Genomic DNA, 21,002 nt, shown 5'->3' with positions numbered 1-21,002 from the left:
CCTCTATTGTGTTTACCGCTTTACAGAGTTTAGTATCATCTGCAAAGATTGCTACTTTACTATTCAACCCCTCTACAAGGTCATTAATGAATATATTAAATAGGACAGGACCCAATACTGACCCCTGTGTTACCCCACTAGTTACAGTCACCCAATCAGAATAAGTACCATTAATAACTACCCTCTGTTTCCTATTACTGAGCCAGTTACTTACCACATTCTCCCCCAGCCCCATCCCTCTCATTTTATGCACCAACCGTTTATGTGGAACTGTATCAAATGCTTTGGAAAAATCCAGATATACAACATCCAGCGATTGCCCATGGTCCAGTCTGGAGCTCACCTCCTCATAAAAGCTGATCAGGTTAGTTTGACAGGACCGATCCCTCATAAATCCATGCTGATATGGAGTCATACATTTATTTGTATCAAGATATTCCAAAATAGCATCTCTTAGAAAACCTTCAAACAATTTACATACAACAGAGGTTAAACTAACAGGCCTATAATTTCCTGGGTCACCTTTTGTCCTTTTTTTAAATATTGGCACCACATTTGCCATGCACCAGTCCTGGGGAACAGTCCCTGTTACTCTGGTGTCCATGAATATTAAAAATAGACGTCTGTCTATTACATTACTTAATTCCTTTAGAACACAGGGGTGAATGCTATCTGGACTTGGTGATTTGTCTGTTTAGATTTTTTGTAGGTGGCACTATACTTCTTCCCGGGTTAGACAGGTGACCTGTAAAGGGGAGTTTGCCTTATCTCACTGTATTTCACCTGGCATTTTATTTTCCTCGGTGAATACAGTGGAGAAGAATTTGTTTAATATATTTGCTTTTTCCTTATCCCCGTTTATAATTTCTTCTTTATAATTTTTTAAAGGGCCTACGCTGTTTTTTCATTACAGTCTGTAACCCCAAGCTACATGTACTTCAAAATTATGAAGCATTTGATACTTATCCATTACTTGTACATGCATCAAGTAAGGCTGGGTGATTTTGTTATCAGTTATTGCATCTGAGCATTCATAGAAAAGAAAAATACAAAGGAAGTGAGGCCAGATGATAGGACCTTGAATGTAAAAAGTAAAAAAAAACTTAAGAACAGACATTAACAGAGCGAAAGAAATGTATAAACGTATTTTAACTCATGTTAATGGTCCATTATTTTAAACTGACACTTTCCACAAAATCGTTTCAAATAATGGACGCTGTCATCAATTTGAAATTATGTCCGTTAGATGACAATAATGGATCTAACTGAACAAATGTTCCTGAACAGATGCTGGGAGCCTATAAAGCCTATGGTAACATAATAAAAGTCTACATACACATTTCCATAGTGTTTTGGAGGGTCAGCAATGTTTTTAGAAAAACACAGCATACTCCAGGTATGTAGTTTTTTCCCCCTATGGATTTCTCTATAGAACTTTAAAAATGTGGAAAAAAAAAGCTTCTGAAGGTAATATTGGTATAAAAAACAACTGTATAGACAAGAAATGGTATTTCCTGGAAGTCTCCATGACAGCACCCGGAGATTGCACCTGCATAATTGGGACAGGAAAAACACCTGAGAGTTTTAAACCCCACCCCTTCCTCTCTATTCCCAGTGTATTATAAAGAACACTAAATAGAAAGGAAAAGTGATCACAAAATGACCAAACCAGAAAGAAAACCCAAAAGGGTGGGTAATATGGACAAGAAATGGTATTTCCTGGAAGTCTCCATGACAGCACCCGGAGATTGCACCTGCATAATTGGGACAGGAAAAACACCTGAGAGTTTTAAACCCCACCCCTTCCTCTCTATTCCCAGTGTATTATAAAGAACACCAAGTAGAAAGGAAAAGTGATCACAAAATGACCAAACCAGAAAGAAAACCCAAAAGGGTGCGTTGGAGACTTCCAGGAATTACAATTATCGGTGAGTATAATTCACCATTTCCCAAGTCGTCTCCATGACAGCACCCAGAGATAATACCAAAGAATAGTATTCAGGGAGGGATCACAGCACTCAAGACTTTGCGTCCGAACGCCATGTCCTGATTAGAAAGAACATCTAATCTATAATGCTTGGAAAACGTATGTAAATTTTCTGAAGTGGCTGTACGACAAATCTGCTCCACAGAAGCAGATGCTCTCTCTGCCCATGAAGAAGAGACTGCACGGGTAGAATGAGCCTATAATTCAAGAGGGGGATTTTTTCCCTTTGCCGAATAGGCATCTGAGATGGCCATACGGATCCATCTCGCAATAGAACTCTTGAATAGAAGCCTTTTTCCCTTTGCTAGGACCTGCAAACTGGGGAAAAAGGTTTTTGTCTTTCCTCCAGGGACGGGAGGATTTAACATATTGTAACACTGCTCTCCTTACATCTAAACAGTTGAATGACATTTCTTGATCATTCTTAGGAGCTGAGCAGAAGGAAGGAATAACAATATCCTGGGATCTATGAAAAGATGAAGATACTTTTGATACAAAATTAGGGTCTAATCCGAGAAGGATTCTATCATCTCTGACTATAAAAAAGGCTGTAAAGTAGAGAGAGCCTGAATCTCACTGGCTATACGTACAGAAGTTATTGCTACCAAAAATACAGTTTTTTAAGGTAAGTAATTTGATGGCTCAAAGGGAGCTCCAGTAAGGGCCTCAAGGACTACATTAAGGTTCCACAGAGGGTAAAGATGTGTAATCCTAGGCCTAAATTTCTCAGAGGCTTTAATAAACCTAGACACCCAACAATCATCTCCTAATTTCATTTGGAAAAGAGCACTGATGGCTGAAACCTGCACCTTTAAAGTGTTTGGAGAAAGACCCAAGTCAAAGCCATCTTGCAGAAAATTAAGTATCTGAATAATGTTAGGGGATTCAAGTGAAAAGGAAGACCCACACCAGAAAACATATTTTTCCTAAAACCTTAGAATAACTTTTACCGGTGGAAGACTAGCGACTGGCTAGCAGGATGTTAATTACTCTTTCAGAGAAACCCTTTCTTTATAGTAAGAGCTTCTCAGTTTCCAGGCCACTAAGCTGAGGGTGTGAACCTGACTGTGCTGGACTGGACCTCGGGTTAGTAGATCTGGACGAGGAGGAAACCGTATTGGATCTTCCACACTAAAATTTTAGAAGAGGAAACCAAGTTCTTTTGGGCCAAAAAAAAGGGGGTGATGAGGATTAACGTGCAAGAGTGGATCATTAGCTTGAGTAGTACTCTGGGTATTAGGACTATTGGGGGAAGGCATATCCCAGGCTGAAAGATCATTCCTGAACTAAAGCATCCACTGCCACTGGAGAGTCTCTGGGATTCAGAGAGAAGAAATTGCTCACTTTGCGCTTCTTCTTGCTGGCAAACAGGTCTATCTGGGGTAGACCCCAGGCGTTGACTATTGACAAAAAAGCCCAGTCGGCTAGCGTCCATTCCCTCGGACCTATAAAGTGTAGACTTAGAAAGTGCCCCCCTGATGACGAATGAACACCACTGCAGTTTGTGTTGTCTGAACTTTATTGCAAAGACAGACACGTCCTCATTTACTCAAAGACTTGTAGAGCCATCCAGATGGCTAACAACTCTGAGTGGACTCCCCCACCCTGAGCGCTGGCATCCGTGGTAATGATCCTGGGGTCTGTTTGATGCCAGTGTACACCCCTTACAAGATTTTGGAGGGAAAGCCACAATCTTAGCTGGGTCTTTAATTCTGATGGAAGAGAATTTTTTTTGTCTTAGGAGGTTTGCTTTTTGTCCCATAACCCTAGAATCCACTTCTGGAATGGTCTGGAGTGGTACTGAGCCCAAGCCACCGTCGGGATTGAAGATGTTAACAATCCTAGGACCGACATTGCAAATCTTAGAGTACAACTTTTGAGAGTAAGAAGTAGATGAATCTGATCCTGTATCTTTTGGATCTTTTCTCTGAGAAGAGAGGACTGTTGGGTTACTTAATTCAACTTGCAACTTGGTAGCAAGTCTGATTTGTCTAGGTTCAAGATCCAACCGAGATCCTGAAGGACCTGAGCCGTTCTTTTTATATGTTCTTTTAGGTAAAGAACAGAGTCCGCCACAATCAATATGTCATCCAAATAAGGTATTACCAGAATTTTCTCTTTTCTGAGAACTGCAACCACCTCCGCTATCACTTTTGTGAAAATGTGGGGGGCCGAGGAAAGCCCGAAGGGCAGACAAACAAATTAAAAATGTTGGACTCTTCAGTCCTTAGGAATAAAGGACCCCTTAGGAATAAAGGTCCTTAGGAATAAAGGACCCTGTTAGGATTCGGCTAGCTGGATGTGGATCCTCTGTGTCAGCGAGGGATTGGCGTGTACCGTGTCGGTGGACCGGTTCTAGGGTTGCTACTGGTTTTCACCGGAGCCCGCCACAAAGCGGGATGGTCTTGCTGTGGCGGTAGCAACCAGGTCGTATCCACCGGCAACGGCTCAACCTCGCTGACTGCTGAGAAGGCGTGGGACAGAAGGACTAGGCAGAGGCAAGGTCAGACGTAGCAGAAGGTCGGGGCAGGCAGCAAGGTTCGTAGTCAATGAGGATAGCAGGAGATCTGGAACACAGGCTTTGGACGATACTAAACGCTTTCTCTGGCACAAGGCAACAAGATCCGGCAAGGAAGTGCAGGGGAAGTGAGGTAATATACACAGAGAGCAGGTGGAAGCTAATAGACTGATTGGGCCAGGCACCAATCACTGGTGCACTGGCCCTTTAAATCTTAGAGAGCTGGCGCGCGCGCCCTAGAGAGCGGAGCCCCGCGCGCCAGAACGTGACAGCCCGGGACCGGGACGGGTAAGTGACTTGGGATGCGATTCGCGAGCGGGCGCGTCCCACTATGCGAATCGCATCCCCATCGTGAATGTCAGTGCAGCGCTCCCGGTCAGAGGGTCTGACCGGGGCGCTGCAGAGAGGAGAATGCCGCAAGTGCTCCGGGGAGGAGCAGGGACCCGGAGCGCTCGGCGTAACAGTACCCCCCCCTTGGGTCTCCCCCTCTTTTTGTCTCATTGTCCCTTCAAATGAAAGGAGAACATAGGGGGCGCCTCTTGAGTTTCCTTCCGGAACAAAAGGTCCTGGGCAGCTACATCAGCGGCAGGTAGTTCAGAAGGAATAGAAATGTGGAGGGGGGGGCAGAGGGTGAAGCATGTCATAGGGCAGAGTGTCACCAGGACAGGGACTATGAGGAGGCACGGCACAGTCCTGATAGGCCTTGGGGAGACCAGGCACAGGAGGAGACACTGGGGCCCGACAGATGGGACTGGGAGCAGACGTGAGGCATTTCTTGTGGCAAGCAGGACCCCAATTCATGATCTCCCCGGTGGTCCAGTCAAGGGTGGGAGAATGATGCTGGAGCCATGGAAGACCGAGGAGGACTTCAGAGGTGCAGTTGGGCAGGACGAAAAATTCAATTTTCTCGTGATGCAGTCCAATGCTCATGGGCAAGGGCTCTGTGCGGTAACGCACAGTGCAGTCCAACTTTACTCCGTTGACCGCAGAAATGTAGAGCGGCTTGAGGAGACGGGTCACCGGGATGCAGAACCTATTCACCAAAGAGGCCAGAATAAAATTTCCAGAAGAACCAGAGTCCAAGAAGGCCGCGGCTGAGAAGGAGGAGTTGGCAGAAGGAGAAATCCGCACGGGCACAGTGAGACGTGGAGAAGCAGACTTCGTACCAAGAGACGCCACAACCACGTGAGCTGGGTGCGTGCGTTTCCCAGACGTGTAGGGCGAATAGGGCAATCCACCAAGAAATGTTCGGTACTAGCGCAGTACAGACATAAATTTTCATCTCTACGACGAGTCCTCTCTTCATGGGTCAGGCGAGACCGATCCACTTGCATAGCCTCCTCGGCGGGAGGCACAGGGGTAGATTGCAAAGGATACTGTGAGAGAGGTGCCCAGAGATCAAGGTCTTTTTCCTGGCGGAGCTCCTGGTGTCTTTCAGAAAAACACGTCAATGCGGGTGGCCAAATGGATAAGTTCTTACAGGTTGGCAGGAATCTCTCGTGCGGCCAGCACATCCTTGATGTTACTGGATAGGCCTTTTCTAAAGGTCGCGCAGAGGGCCTCGTTATTCCAAGATAATTCGGAGGCGAGAGTACGAAATTGGATGGCGTACTCGCCTACTGAAGAATTACCCTGGACCAGGTTCAGCAGGGCAGTCTCGGCAGAAGAAGCTCGGGCTGGTTCCTCGAAGACACTACGGACTTCAGCGAAGAAGGACTGGACTGTGGCAAGATCATTGCGGTCCCAGAGCGGTGTGGCCCAAGACAAGGCCTTTCCAGACAGAAGACTCACTACGAACACCACCTTAGACCGTTCTGTAGGAAATTGGTCCGACAACATCTCCATATGTATGGAACATTGAGACAGGAAGCGACGGCAGAGTCTAGAGTCCCCATCAAATTTGTCCGGCAGGGACAAGCGGAGGCTAGGAGCGGCCACTCGCTGCGGAGGAGGTGCAGGAGCTGGCGGAGGAGATGGTTGCTGCTGTAGCAGTGGCAGAAGTTGCTGTAACGTGGCGGTCAACTGCGAAAGCTGCTGTCCTTGTTGGGCAATTTGCTGCGATTGCTGGGCGACCACCGTGGATAGGTCAGCGAGACTTGGCAGCGGCACCTCAGCGGGATCCATGGCCGGATCTACTGTTAGGATTCGGCTAGCTGGATGTGGATCCTCTGTGTCAGCGAGGGATTAGCGTGGACCGTGTCGGTGGACCGGTTCTAGGGTTGCTACTGGTTTTCACCGGAGCCCGCCGCAAAGCGGGATGGTCTTGCTGCGGCGGTAGCAACCAGGTCGTATCCACCGGCAACGGCTCAACCTCGCTGACTGCTGAGAAGGCGTGGGACAGAAGGACTAGGCAGAGGCAAGGTCAGACGTAGCAGAAGGTCGGGGCAGGCGGCAAGGTTCGTAGTCAATGAGGATAGCAGGAGATCTGGAACACAGGCTTTGGACAATACTAAACGCTTTCTCTGGCACAAGGCAACAAGATCCGGCAAGGAAGTGTAGGGGAAGTGAGGTAATATACACAGGGAGCAGGTGGAAGCTAATAGACTGATTGGGCCAGGCACCAATCACTGGTGCACTGGCCCTTTAAATCTTAGAGAGCTGGCGCGTGCGCGCCCTAGAGAGCGGAGCCGCGCGCGCCAGAACGTGACAGTCGGGGACCGGGATGGGTAAGTGGCTTGGGATGCGATTCGCGAGCGGGCGCGTCCCACTATGCGAATCGCATCCCCATCGTGAATGTCAGTGCAGCGCTCCCGGTCAGCGGGTCTGACCGGGGCGCTGCAGAGAGGAGAACGCCGCGAGCGCTCCGGGGAGGAGCAGGGACCCGGAGCGCTCGGCGTAACAGACCCCTTATCTGATCTAGCCCATTCGTCATTAATGATCTTATGAATGTTCGGATGATCAGCGAAGGAGGGAGATTTACATTCACCTAGGCCTCAGAATAACTCATCCTGAATGGTTTTAACCTCTTGTACCTCCTCAAGGTTAAGGGTGGCTCTAACCGCTTTAATAAGCTCTTCAATGTCCTCCAGATTAAACAGAATTCAGGACCTGAGGACCGCGATCCGGCCCCTATTGCATCTCCCCTGCATAAGCCCGCCTGGGTGCCGCAAGGGGAGGCAGAAAAAATAAAAATCATCTCTGACGGGAACCACCGGCATAAAATAGGCATTTAGCAGAAGAGAGCTCTCCTGCACTCTCAGAGGTTCCTTCCCTAATCAGGACAGGAAAAACACTGGGAATGGAGAGGAAGGGGTGGGGTTTTAAACTCTCAGGTGGTTTTCCTGTCCCAATTAGGCAAGTGCAATCTCCGGGTGCTGTCATGGAGACGACTTGGGAAACTCTTTTAGAGCTCTATTGCCTAAGTCAATGTGTAAATCAGCACTGACTTTTTTTTTTACATCATGCCCAATTACAGAGCCAAATACAAGGGTCAAGCCTGGATCATTCATGCAGCCCTTTGCTGCTCTCAGCCTTTGGCCACAAATACTGCATTACAAGGTGATTTTTAAAGGGGTACTCCTGTGGAAACCTTTTTTTTATATATTTTTTTTTTTATATCAACTGGGGCCAGAAAGTTAAACAGATTTGTAAATTACTTCTATTGAAAAATCTTAATCCTTCCAGTACTTATTAGCTGCTGAATACTACAGGGGAAATTATTTTCTTTTTTGGAACACAGAGCTTTCTGCTTACATCTCTGTCCATTTTAAGAACTGTCCAGAGTAGGAGAAAATTCCCTTAGCAAACATATGCTGCTTAAAATGGACAGAGATGTCAGCAGAGAGCACTTTGCTTGTGATTCCGCAGAGAGCACTGTGTTCCAAAAAGAAAAGAATTTCCTCTGTAGTATTCAGCAGCTAATAAGTACTGGAAGGATTAAGATTTTTTAATAGAAGTAATTTACGAATCTGTTTAACTTTCTGGCTCCAGTTGATTTAAAAAAATTAAATAAAAAATAAAGTTTTCCACCCCAGTACCCCTTTAAGCAGGACAGAATGAGCCAATCAACCAAAGAATGAGCTAGCACTATTACACAGGGAGATATCAACCTGTTTGGCCAATAATGCTCCTGTGAAAAAGGTCCTTCAGTGACTTGCCTATATTTATACTCAACTAGAACACTTTCATGCTCCCCCTTGTTGGCAGTCGACCTTTGTTTCCTACAGATCACGTGATTACATACGTTTATTTATTTACAAGGCTCTGCTCACACACATTGCTACAGGGTTTTCATACTGATGTACATTATTTGCTACCCTTACAGCTTTTTCCTCTTAGGGGAATTCTATGTACATGTGGACACTCATTTAGTAAACCTGTCAGGCCACAATTACGACCATGCTTTCCATAACCTGATCCTGCGCCTGTCATCAAGTTCTACCCTTCTCACTCAATGTGTACTTTGGAAGCGCCCCCCCCCCCCCCTATTTATTTTACTTTTTTCCACTTGTTATTAATATTCATAATATCAATTTTGAATCCTATTGTTAAATGATATGTGTCACAATCTCCAGCGGCAGGGTATTTTTAAAGCCTGAGACTTGCTCTGAGACAAACTGCATGGGACATCAACTTTCATCCTATAATTCATCCTCTAATTGAGTCAGCCTCAGAGCAAGTCTGAGGCTATGAGATTGCCCAAGAACTTTAAAAAGAGTACCTCTCAGGATCTTGTAAAATTGTTATAATCTTCCCAGTTCACTGCCCCAATCATGATAAACCACCCCCTACCTTTATTTTTATTATTTGTTAGTTTTCTACCTTGACATTTCTCTGTGTTTTCTGCTCAGTGAAATTAACAGGCTGGGGAGGGGACATCATCTGAAGAAATACAGGGGAGAACTTCCCTCACTCTGCTACACACAGCTCAGAACAGTTCAGTGTGTAAGGTTAGCTATGACTGGATAAGGCTGCACACCCCCCCCCCCCCCCCCCCCCCTCAGCATTTCCTGTTTTTGGACTTCTGCCAGGCCAGCAGGGGTACAAAGTCTGTGCAAAAGATGGGAGAAAATGTGCTCTGGACAAGTAGGGAGACACCTAGTGGCAGCTTTTTTACAGTGAAGTACCTTAGAAAGATGTTACCATAAGGCGTTGTTTTAACGAGACTGCCCATTTAAACATATCCTGCCATCAGAGATTATGAGAGATACCTTTTCAGTAGATACCTTTTACTAGAATATTAATGTGTTAAGGTATTTATCATCTATTCTTTGAGTCAAGTTTTAGTCAGTCACCTCGTTATCAGGGGTCAGGATTATAAACTACAAGTAACTTCAACATTTAAAATCTCTTCTACCTCTAGTTTCAATAAGACCAATAGGAAATGTACACACACCAATTTAGACTACTCTGGTTTAATAGAATTTGGTCAAGAACCTATATAAGTAAATTCACCCTTATCAAAGAGTAAAACCCCTTGAGTATTCTTTAATAAAATACATTACCTTTCAGTCGTGGGTTTTTATCAACCCAGTCTCCAATTATAGCTCCAAGGAGAAGGACAGAGCCTGCAACCACAAGTCCATAAACAGCAGTGAGAAGTAAACTGTTTCCATACAATTCTACCAAGAACAAAGAGACAGCAAAGTGCCACATGCGATCTCCCTGGAATAAAGAGAAAAAAAAAAGTTAATAAAAAAAAGTATGATTAAAATTTATTATTTTATATTTAGGATTTTTTTTGTGAGAGAAAATGTACAGATTTACACATTTTCATAGCCTAACATGTTCTGTAACCAAACAGATGTTTCCAGTTTAACAAAAAAATTTAATGCAGCATAGAAACACTGAATTATAAAATAACAATTTTTACTTGGCATACAAATAACTTTCACAATTGCATAACATGTTCATCAACTTGATCATAGGAGAACTGTGTCAATAACCCATGATGTGTAGAAACCAGGCTCATAGTTTTATGAAAAAATACTACATAAGGGGCAGGGGCAGACTCGCCATCGGGCACATTGGGCATTCGCTGTCTCCCCTAGCAAGCCACTGTCGGTGATATGCCCAATCTCATTGATACATCACCCTGTATACAGGAAGAGCTGCTGTATACTATATATTGGGGGGCTAGTTACTACCTACAGCGTTAGAGGGGGGCTGAGATCTACTGTATACAGGAATAGAGGGAGAACTGCTATATACAGGGGGTTACTATATATGGGGCTACTGTATACAATGGGCTACTTACTAACTATGGGGGCTACCAATATTACCTACAGATGGGAGTGCTACTAATACTACCCCCAGGGGGGATGCTAATAATATATGAAGGAGCCTGCTTATCTACTGGATTGGCATAACTTCCTAATGTGGGGGACCTACCTACTCTTCCCAAAACCCACTCTACCTACTCTACTGTGTGGGACACCAAGGGGGTTATTATTACTGTTTTGAAGATCGATTATAGAAAAGCGCAAAGCCTAAAATGTTTGTAATGATGCCCAGGGTAAGATGGAGCAGAAAAGTAAACAACTTCAATCAGAGAAGAAGTCACCTGGGAGTTAACAGATGTAATTGTATGCTATCACTTATATGATCACAAGAGCCTGTGTAGAGCTGATATCTACCACTATATTGTCACTGGGAGGGAGGGGTGTGTGAATATTGGTATTTATTGGTAATATAGTTCTCAGTATACAGGATTTGGTCAGTAACAGTATGATGGTCATGTGTATGGTAACCATATATATTACAGTCACACTCTTACAAACCAAATCCTGTATACTTTTCCAAGACAATGTGATAATATTCCTATTTGTATATTCGTATTATTGGTCTCATTATACAGGATTTGGTCAGTAATAGTATTATAGCAATATGTATGGTGATAATATTTCCTCCTTATATACCGATGTAATTCGGAAACTATGATTTACTTAGAGGTACATTTTTTTTTATCATGGGAAATTGTCTTACTTACTGTATGTTAACGCGTGTATATACACTGCTCAAAAAAATTAATGGAACACTTAAACAACACAATGTAACTCCAAGTCAATCACACTTCTGTGAAATCACATCGTCCACTGAGGAAGCAACACTGATTGGCAATCAATTTCACATGTTGTTGTGCAAATGGAACAGGTAGAAATTATAGGCAATTAGCAAGACACCCTCAATAAAGAAGTGGTTCTGCAGGTGGTGACCACAGACCACTTCTCAGTTCCTATGCTTCCTGACTGATGTTTTGGTCACTTTTGAATGTTGGCGGTGCTTTGACTCTAATGGTAGCATGAGACGGAGTCTACAATCAACACAAGTGGCTCAGGTAGTGCAGCTCATCCAGGATGGCACATCAATGCGAGCTGTGTCAAGAAGGTTTGCTGTGTCTGTCTACAACCCAACACAGCAAAAACAGCAAAAATTCAAAATGAGAGACAGATGCCGAAGAAAGCTAAACTAATCCTAAATATTTTTTTAGATATATAAATACAAAAAAACCAAGGACAGAGCATGTAGGACCCCTTAATAATGATAATGGGGAGGTTGTCACGGGCGATCAAGAGAAGGCGGAGCTACTGAATGGGTTCTTTAGTTCTGTATATACTATGGAAGAAGGAGCTGACATTGGTCAGGTCAGTGCTGGTAACACATCATATAATGTATTGAACTGGCTTAATGTAGAGATGGTACAAGGTAAGTTAAGTGATATAAATGTAAGCAAATCCCCAGGACCGGATGGACTACACCCAAGAGTTCTTAGAGAGGTAAGTTCAGTAATATCTCTACCCCTGTTCATGATATTTAGAGATTCTCTGGTGTCTGGTATTGTGCCAATATATGATCCAACTGCGGACCAATATATGGAGGGTTATTTGAACCAATTCACCAAAAGATCACCGAAGTGATCCACTAATTCCCTATATTTCCCATATATTTGTTGAAAGGTATAATCTTTATTAATTTCAAAACACCAACAAAAAAGGAGTTAAAATTGCAGTGTATCTCTCCTCCTGTATTATTGGTTATCTGTGCCAGCCAGGCATCACTTATTATCTACCTGTGTGTACCTGCAGTGTACACACGGTTAGTGGAGGAGTCTACACTGTATATTAAAAAACCTATCCTATGCCCCCCTCGACATGTTTCGCCGCAAGACGCGGCTTTGTCAAGAGGCTTAGGGGCACTGAATGAAAAAGCGCCAAAACAGGGGTTAAATAACCTCCTATTGTGACATCATGGTGGGGTGATATCCACTTCTGATTGGTGGGACACCATCCCATCCAATCATCCTCTATTTAATTTGATGGACATTTCCATGCACCTATTGCTGCTCTCATAGTTCAACCAATCCGCATAGTTGTTTATTGGTTGCCTCGGTAATGTATCACATGATTACTGCGTCATGATATCAGAGCCGATGTTCACATCCGCCTCCTGCGCTATGACCCCTGCGCGAGCTCTTGTACCAGCGCCGATATCCACATCCGCTTCCTGCGCCGTGACCCCTGCGCGAGCTCTTACACCAGCGAGCGTACCTTACTGTCGGAGCTGCGCAGTTCTATATGCGCGGGGACTTAGTCTCCACGGGCATTGCCAAATAGATATAATAGTCAGTTACTATGTAATTTCATATGCGCCAGAATTTTTCTATATATAAGGGCTGCGTGATGTAATCTGCGCATATACTTGGTCTTTCATAGTGCTCCATGTTAATAGGGATAAGCTCCAATAAAATACATTATTGCTCTATATGATATTCTATATTATTCTATATTGTATATTATTATCACCATAGAAGTAGTTAATTATTTGGTGATAATTAAAAGGCAGCATATTGGTCCGTCATGGTTAGTCCATCTACAATTCCCTCCCTGATGTCACTTCGGCAGGGTGTTTAATAATTGTGTTGATAATTGTACACGATGTTTATACATTATGGCAGCTATTCTAAATGAATGCTGAGAAGGTAAATCCCTCATTGAGTCCATTAGGGCTCAGGCTTTTGAGTCGCTGTATCCATCTTGCTTCTTCACGGAGTAATTTCTTATCTAAGTTGCCTCTTCTGGGGCCCAATGTCATCTTGATTAGTCCCCAAAATTTAAGGGTTTGTGTATCACCTCTATGGAAATTTCTAACATGTCTCGCCAGTGGGGTATCAGTCCCGGTGCGGATAGTGCTGAGATGTTGAGATATCCGTCTTCTCAGTTGCTGTGTGGTTTTGCCCACATATAGCTTATCACATCCGCACTGGGCAATATATATTACTCCTGAAGTCTGGCAGTTGATAAAATCCCTAATAACATATTTCTTGTTATCAATTGGGTTAACAAATTCTTTCATCCTAGGCAGAAATCCACAAAAGGTACACTTTCCACAGGGATGGGACCCTTTTATTGTAGACTTGAGCCATGTTCTTTCAGTTTTTTCAGCATAGAGGCTGTGAACCAGATGTTCTCTGATATTTTTCCCTCTCCTATATGTGATCGAAGGAAAAGGGGGGATGACATCTCTCAGATCATTGTCTGCCTGTAGAATAGGCCAGAATTGACGTAAAATATTCATTACCTGACGACTATTCTCGTCAAAAGTGCCAATACATCGTACCGTCTTAGTTATTGTTCCCGTTGTCTGTTTACTTTTCAGTAGTTCCTGTCTTGGGGTGTCACGAGCCCTAGCGAAGGCTCTATGAAGAACCTTCTTAGGATACCCCCTACTGATAAATCTGTTGTATAAAGTCCTGCATTCCCGTAGGAATGCTTCATCTGTGGAGCTGTTTCTCTTGGCACGCAAGTATTGTCCCACGGGGATGCCTCTCATTAGGGGGGCAGGATGATAACTGCCCCACTCAAGAAAGCTATTGGTAGACGTAGGTTTCCTATATATGCACGTTTGGACGCTGCCATTGGGCTGCAGAGAAATCTGTAGGTCAAGAAAGTTGATGGTGGTCTGGTGAATTTCTGAAGTAAAAAACATCCCTATTGTATTGTTATTAAGTGTGGTGACAAATTGCTGGAATAGTGCTTCTGTGCCGTCCCAAAATAATAAAACATCATCAATAAATCGTGCCCAAAATAAAATGTGCGAGGTATACTGGAGATGGGTGTCTGTGAATACAATAGTGTCTTCCCACCACCCTAAGAAAAGATTTGCAAAATTAGGTGCACATGCCGTGCCCATTGCTGTGCCTTTGTGCTGTAAATAAAAGTGACCATCAAAAATAAAATAATTGTGTGTGAGTAAAAAGTGAAGGAGTGACAAAATAAATTGATTGTGCTCAATAAATTGTGTTCCTCTCGTGTTCAGGAAATATTCAACCGCCTTTAGGCCCAATTCATGTTTTATGTTAGTATACAATGCCTCGACATCGAGACTCGCCACATATGTATTTGGTGGAAAAGAGATTTCCTGCAGTCTAGATACAGCGTCCCCTGTATCCCTAACGTAAGACGGTAAGGCTTGGACAAATGGGGTTAACATCTGGTTCACATATTGACTAATTCCCTCCGTGAGATTTTCATTTCCCGATACAATTGGACGTCCTGGGATAGGTATTTTTCTTTTATGTATCTTAGGTAATGCATACATTGTTGCTATAGTAGGCTTCACATTCAGCATATACCTAAATTCATCTTCAGTGATCAATCCATTATTTTTCGCCTCCATAAGTATCACTCTCAGTTCATTCAGGAATCTCTCAGTGGGGTTGGATTCAAGACGTCGATATGTTGTTTCATCCCGGATTAGTCGTCGGACCATATCCAGGTAATCATCTTTATTCATAATCACTATATTCCCCCCTTTATCAGAGGGCTTAATGATTATGTCCTGATTTTTTTCCAGATCACGCAATGCTTGATTCTCCTCACAGGTAAGATTTTGGTTTCCCCTCTTCCTAGGTCTCAACTCTTCCAATTTGGTACTAACCATCTGTACAAAGATGTTAATATTATCGAATTGTGTAAAATTGGGTGTTGTTCGACATCTAGGTTTTAAATCCGAAAAAGGTGGACTGGGTCTCCTTGTACCATTTTCACCTTCCTCTAGTAGTTCATACAGATCACTCACCACTTGATTATCCAACCTTGCCTCTATATCACTATCACGTGATTTGTGCACTTTGTGCAGCGCAAGTTTCCTAGCGAACAGATTAATATCCTTAATCCATTCGAAGGAATCAAATTGTGGTGTAGGTGTATAGGATAGTCCCTTTTTCAACAGGTTAATCTGATCCTTAGTGAGGATATACGATGAAAAATTGCATATCTGCATTTCATCCTTCTTCTCCTCATCTAGTTTTTCTTGTTGGACGGATACGCCCATTTGTCCCTGTCCCTCAACTGGACGCCTTCCCCTAAAAAAAGGGGGGATATGTTTGGATTCTGGCCTCTTGACATAATTTGTGCTGCCGTAGTTGTTATAGATGGCTGTATCAAAGGTGTAAACTGTAAGGCAGACGAATAAGATGTAATGGAGGCAGATCCCTCTCCATTTCGATTTATTGTTGGTATCGGCATATTGGGAGATATTTCTGTTTGTATGGGACCTCCTTGTTGGGGAGCACCCATTTGTATTGGTCCTGTCTGTTGGGGGTGAACTGTACTTCCTCCCCATTGTTGTTGAGGGAAGCTAATAGGATTCGAAAAATTATTATTAGCTGTATGGGGGTTTGTCACTATGCCACCTTGTTGTGTCTGACCCTGAAGACCCTGATTTTATTACTGGGTGGCAAAAAGTACTCACTGAGAACTCATTACGTATGATAGATTATCTACTATCCTATGAGAAAAAAGCCTTTAACTCAGTGAGCATCTTATTAGAGACCAAACTAGAGGAGATACAGACCTTCAAAAGTAATCCTGATTTTACTAACTGGGAACAACGATTACAAAGGAACATTCAGAATTTACAATCGGAAATCAAAGAAAAGAAACATAAGAAGTATATACGGGACAAAAAGGATTTTGAGTCCGGACAAATATATACTAAAAAACCCGTGGATACCTCTTATAATAAATATACTGATATCTCCGAATCTGATTATTCCGAATCAGACGATCAATCCAAAATTAATACACCAAAATATCAGTTCAATCAACAGATCAAAAACAAATATCACAAAAAAAGACCCCCTTACAACAAAAAGACTGGATATAGAGGATCTAAGAATCCTAATCAACATCAGGGATTCAATAACCATAACTACCAGTACCCTCAATCACAGGCACAGGGTATCACCCAGTATCAGACACAACAAGGTGGCATAGTGACAAACCCCCATACAGCTAATAATAATTTATCGAATCCTATTAGCTTCCCTCAACAACAATGGGGAGGAAGTACAGTTCACCCCCAACAGACAGGACCAATACAAATGGATGCTCCCCAACAAGGAGGTCCCATACAAACAGAAATATCTCCCAATATGCCGATACCAACAATAAATCGAAATGGAGAGGGATCTGCCTCCATTACATCTTATTCGTCTGCCTTACAGTTTACACCTTTGATACAGCCATCTATAACAACTACGGCAGCACAAATTATGTCAAGAGGCCAGAATCCAAACATATCCCCCCTTTTTTTAGGGGAAGGCGTCCAGTTGAGGGACAGGGACAAATGGGCGTATCCGTCCAACAAGAAAAACTAGATGAGGAGAAGAAGGATGAAATGCAGATATGCAATTTTTCATCGTATATCCTCACTAAGGATCAGATTAACCTGTTGAAAAAGGGACTATCCTATACACCTACACCACAATTTGATTCCTTCGAATGGATTAAGGATATTAATCTGTTCGCTAGGAAACTTGCGCTGCACAAAGTGCACAAATCACGTGATAGTGATATAGAGGCAAGGTTGGATAATCAAGTGGTGAGTGATCTGTATGAACTACTAGAGGAAGGTGAAAATGGTACAAGGAGACCCAGTCCACCTTTTTCGGATTTAAAACCTAGATGTCGAACAACACCCAATTTTACACAATTCGATAATATTAACATCTTTGTACAGATGGTTAGTACCAAATTGGAAGAGTTGAGACCTAGGAAGAGGGGAAACCAAAATCTTACCTGTGAGGAGAATCAAGCATTGCGTGATCTGGAAAAAAATCAGGACATAATCATTAAGCCCTCTGATAAAGGGGGGAATATAGTGATTATGAATAAAGATGATTACCTGGATATGGTCCGACGACTAATCCGGGATGAAACAACATATCGACGCCTTGAATCCAACCCCACTGAGAGATTCCTGAATGAACTGAGAGTGATACTTATGGAGGCGAAAAATAATGGATTGATCACTGAAGATGAATTTAGGTATATGCTGAATGTGAAGCCTACTATAGCAACAATGTATGCATTACCTAAGATACATAAAAGAAAAATACCTATCCCAGGACGTCCAATTGTATCGGGAAATGAAAATCTCACGGAGGGAATTAGTCAATATGTGAACCAGATGTTAACCCCATTTGTCCAAGCCTTACCGTCTTACGTTAGGGATACAGGGGACGCTGTATCTAGACTGCAGGAAATCTCTTTTCCACCAAATACATATGTGGCGAGTCTCGATGTCGAGGCATTGTATACTAACATAAAACATGAATTGGGCCTAAAGGCGGTTGAATATTTCCTGAACACGAGAGGAACACAATTTATTGAGCACAATCAATTTATTTTGTCACTCCTTCACTTTTTACTCACACACAATTATTTTATTTTTGATGGTCACTTTTATTTACAGCACAAAGGCACAGCAATGGGCACGGCATGTGCACCTAATTTTGCAAATCTTTTCTTAGGGTGGTGGGAAGACACTATTGTATTCACAGACACCCATTTCCAGTATACCTCGCACATTTTATTTTGGGCACGATTTATTGATGATGTTTTATTATTTTGGGACGGCACAGAAGCACTATTCCAGCAATTTGTCACCACACTTAATAACAATACAATAGGGATGTTTTTTACTTCAGAAATTCACCAGACCACCATCAACTTTCTTGACCTACAGATTTCTCTGCAGCCCAATGGCAGCGTCCAAACGTGCATATATAGGAAATCTACGTCTACCAATAGCTTTCTTGAGTGGGGCAGTTATCATCCTGCCCCCCTAATGAGAGGCATCCCCGTGGGACAATACTTGCGTGCCAAGAGAAACAGCTCCACAGATGAAGCATTCCTACGGGAATGCAGGACTTTATACAACAGATTTATCAGTAGGGGGTATCCTAAGAAGGTTCTTCATAGAGCCTTCGCTAGGGCTCGTGACACCCCAAGACAGGAGCTACTGAAAAGTAAACAGACAACGGGAACAATAACTAAGACGGTACGATGTATTGGCACTTTTGACGAGAATAGTCGTCAGGTAATGAATATTTTACGTCAATTCTGGCCTATTCTACAGGCAGACAATGATCTGAGAGATGTCATCCCCCCTTTTCCTTCGATCACATATAGGAGAGGGAAAAATATCAGAGAACATCTGGTTCACAGCCTCTATGCTGAAAAAACTGAAAGAACATGGCTCAAGTCTACAATAAAAGGGTCCCATCCCTGTGGAAAGTGTACCTTTTGTGGATTTCTGCCTAGGATGAAAGAATTTGTTAACCCAATTGATAACAAGAAATATGTTATTAGGGATTTTATCAACTGCCAGACTTCAGGAGTAATATATATTGCCCAGTGCGGATGTGATAAGCTATATGTGGGCAAAACCACACAGCAACTGAGAAGACGGATATCTCAACATCTCAGCACTATCCGCACCGGGACTGATACCCCACTGGCGAGACATGTTAGAAATTTCCATAGAGGTGATACACAAACCCTTAAATTTTGGGGACTAATCAAGATGACATTGGGCCCCAGAAGAGGCAACTTAGATAAGAAATTACTCCGTGAAGAAGCAAGATGGATACAGCGACTCAAAAGCCTGAGCCCTAATGGACTCAATGAGGGATTTACCTTCTCAGCATTCATTTAGAATAGCTGCCATAATGTATAAACATCGTGTACAATTATCAACACAATTATTAAACACCCTGCCGAAGTGACATCAGGGAGGGAATTGTAGATGGACTAACCATGACGGACCAATATGCTGCCTTTTAATTATCACCAAATAATTAACTACTTCTATGGTGATAATAATATACAATATAGAATAATATAGAATATCATATAGAGCAATAATGTATTTTATTGGAGCTTATCCCTATTAACATGGAGCACTATGAAAGACCAAGTATATGCGCAGATTACATCACGCAGCCCTTATATATAGAAAAATTCTGGCGCATATGAAATTACATAGTAACTGACTATTATATCTATTTGGCAATGCCCGTGGAGACTAAGTCCCCGCGCATATAGAACTGCGCAGCTCCGACAGTAAGGTACGCTCGCTGGTGTAAGAGCTCGCGCAGGGGTCACGGCGCAGGAAGCGGATGTGGATATCGGCGCTGGTACAAGAGCTCGCGCAGGGGTCATAGCGCAGGAGGCGGATGTGAACATCGGCTCTGATATCATGACGCAGTAATCATGTGATACATTACCGAGGCAACCAATAAACAACTATGCGGATTGGTTGAACTATGAGAGCAGCAATAGGTGCATGGAAATGTCCATCAAATTAAATAGAGGATGATTGGATGGGATGGTGTCCCACCAATCAGAAGTGGATATCACCCCACCATGATGTCACAATAGGAGGTTATTTAACCCCTGTTTTGGCGCTTTTTCATTCAGTGCCCCTAAGCCTCTTGACAAAGCCGCGTCTTGCGGCGAAACATGTCGAGGGGGGCATAGGATAGGTTTTTTAATATACAGTGTAGACTCCTCCACTAACCGTGTGTACACTGCAGGTACACACAGGTAGATAATAAGTGATGCCTGGCTGGCACAGATAACCAATAATACAGGAGGAGAGATACACTGCAATTTTAACTCCTTTTTTGTTGGTGTTTTGAAATTAATAAAGATTATACCTTTCAACAAATATATGGGAAATATAGGGAATTAGTGGATCACTTCGGTGATCTTTTGGTGAATTGGTATTGTGCCAAGGGACTGGCGCAAGGCGAATGTGGTGCCAATCTTCAAAAAGGGCTCTAGGTCTTCCCCAGGAAACTATAGATCGGTAAGTTTAACGTGCATTGTGGGTAAATTGTTTGAAGGACTTATAAGGGATTACATACAGGAATACATAGGGGATAATTGTATTATAAGTGATAGCCAGCATGGGTTTACTAAGGATAGAAGTTGTCAAACCAATCTAATTTGCTTTTATGAAGAGGTGAGTAGAAGCCTTCACAGAGGAATGGCTGTGGATATAGTGTTTCTGGATTTTGCTAAAGCGTTTGATACTGTCCCTCATAGACGTCTGACAGGTAAGTTAAGGTCTTTGGGTTTGGAAATTTTAGTTTGTAACTGGATTGAACACTGGCTCATAGATCGTACCCAGAGAGTGGTGGTCAATGATTCGTACTCTGATTGGTCCCCGGTTATTAGTGGTGTACCCCAAGGTTCAGTACTGGGACCG

General features: G+C 43.0%; 1 protein-coding gene across 1 annotated transcript in view; it reads right to left on the bottom strand.

The window, feature by feature from the left end:
* The window catches only part of SLC40A1 (solute carrier family 40 member 1), a 141,078-nt gene that overhangs the window by 64,164 nt on the left and 55,912 nt on the right, over positions 1-21,002 (bottom strand). Inside the window, exon 3 of the mRNA XM_056534078.1 lies at positions 9,950-10,109. Within this exon, the coding sequence (XP_056390053.1) occupies positions 9,950-10,109 (160 nt within the window). The remainder of the gene's footprint in view (positions 1-9,949; positions 10,110-21,002) is intronic.

Source organism: Hyla sarda, chromosome 8, assembly GCF_029499605.1.
Source record: "Hyla sarda isolate aHylSar1 chromosome 8, aHylSar1.hap1, whole genome shotgun sequence".
Lineage (NCBI taxonomy): Eukaryota > Metazoa > Chordata > Amphibia > Anura > Hylidae > Hyla > Hyla sarda.
The sequence above is the reverse complement of the archived record's forward strand: the minus strand, read 5'-3'. Positions and strand labels throughout refer to the sequence as shown.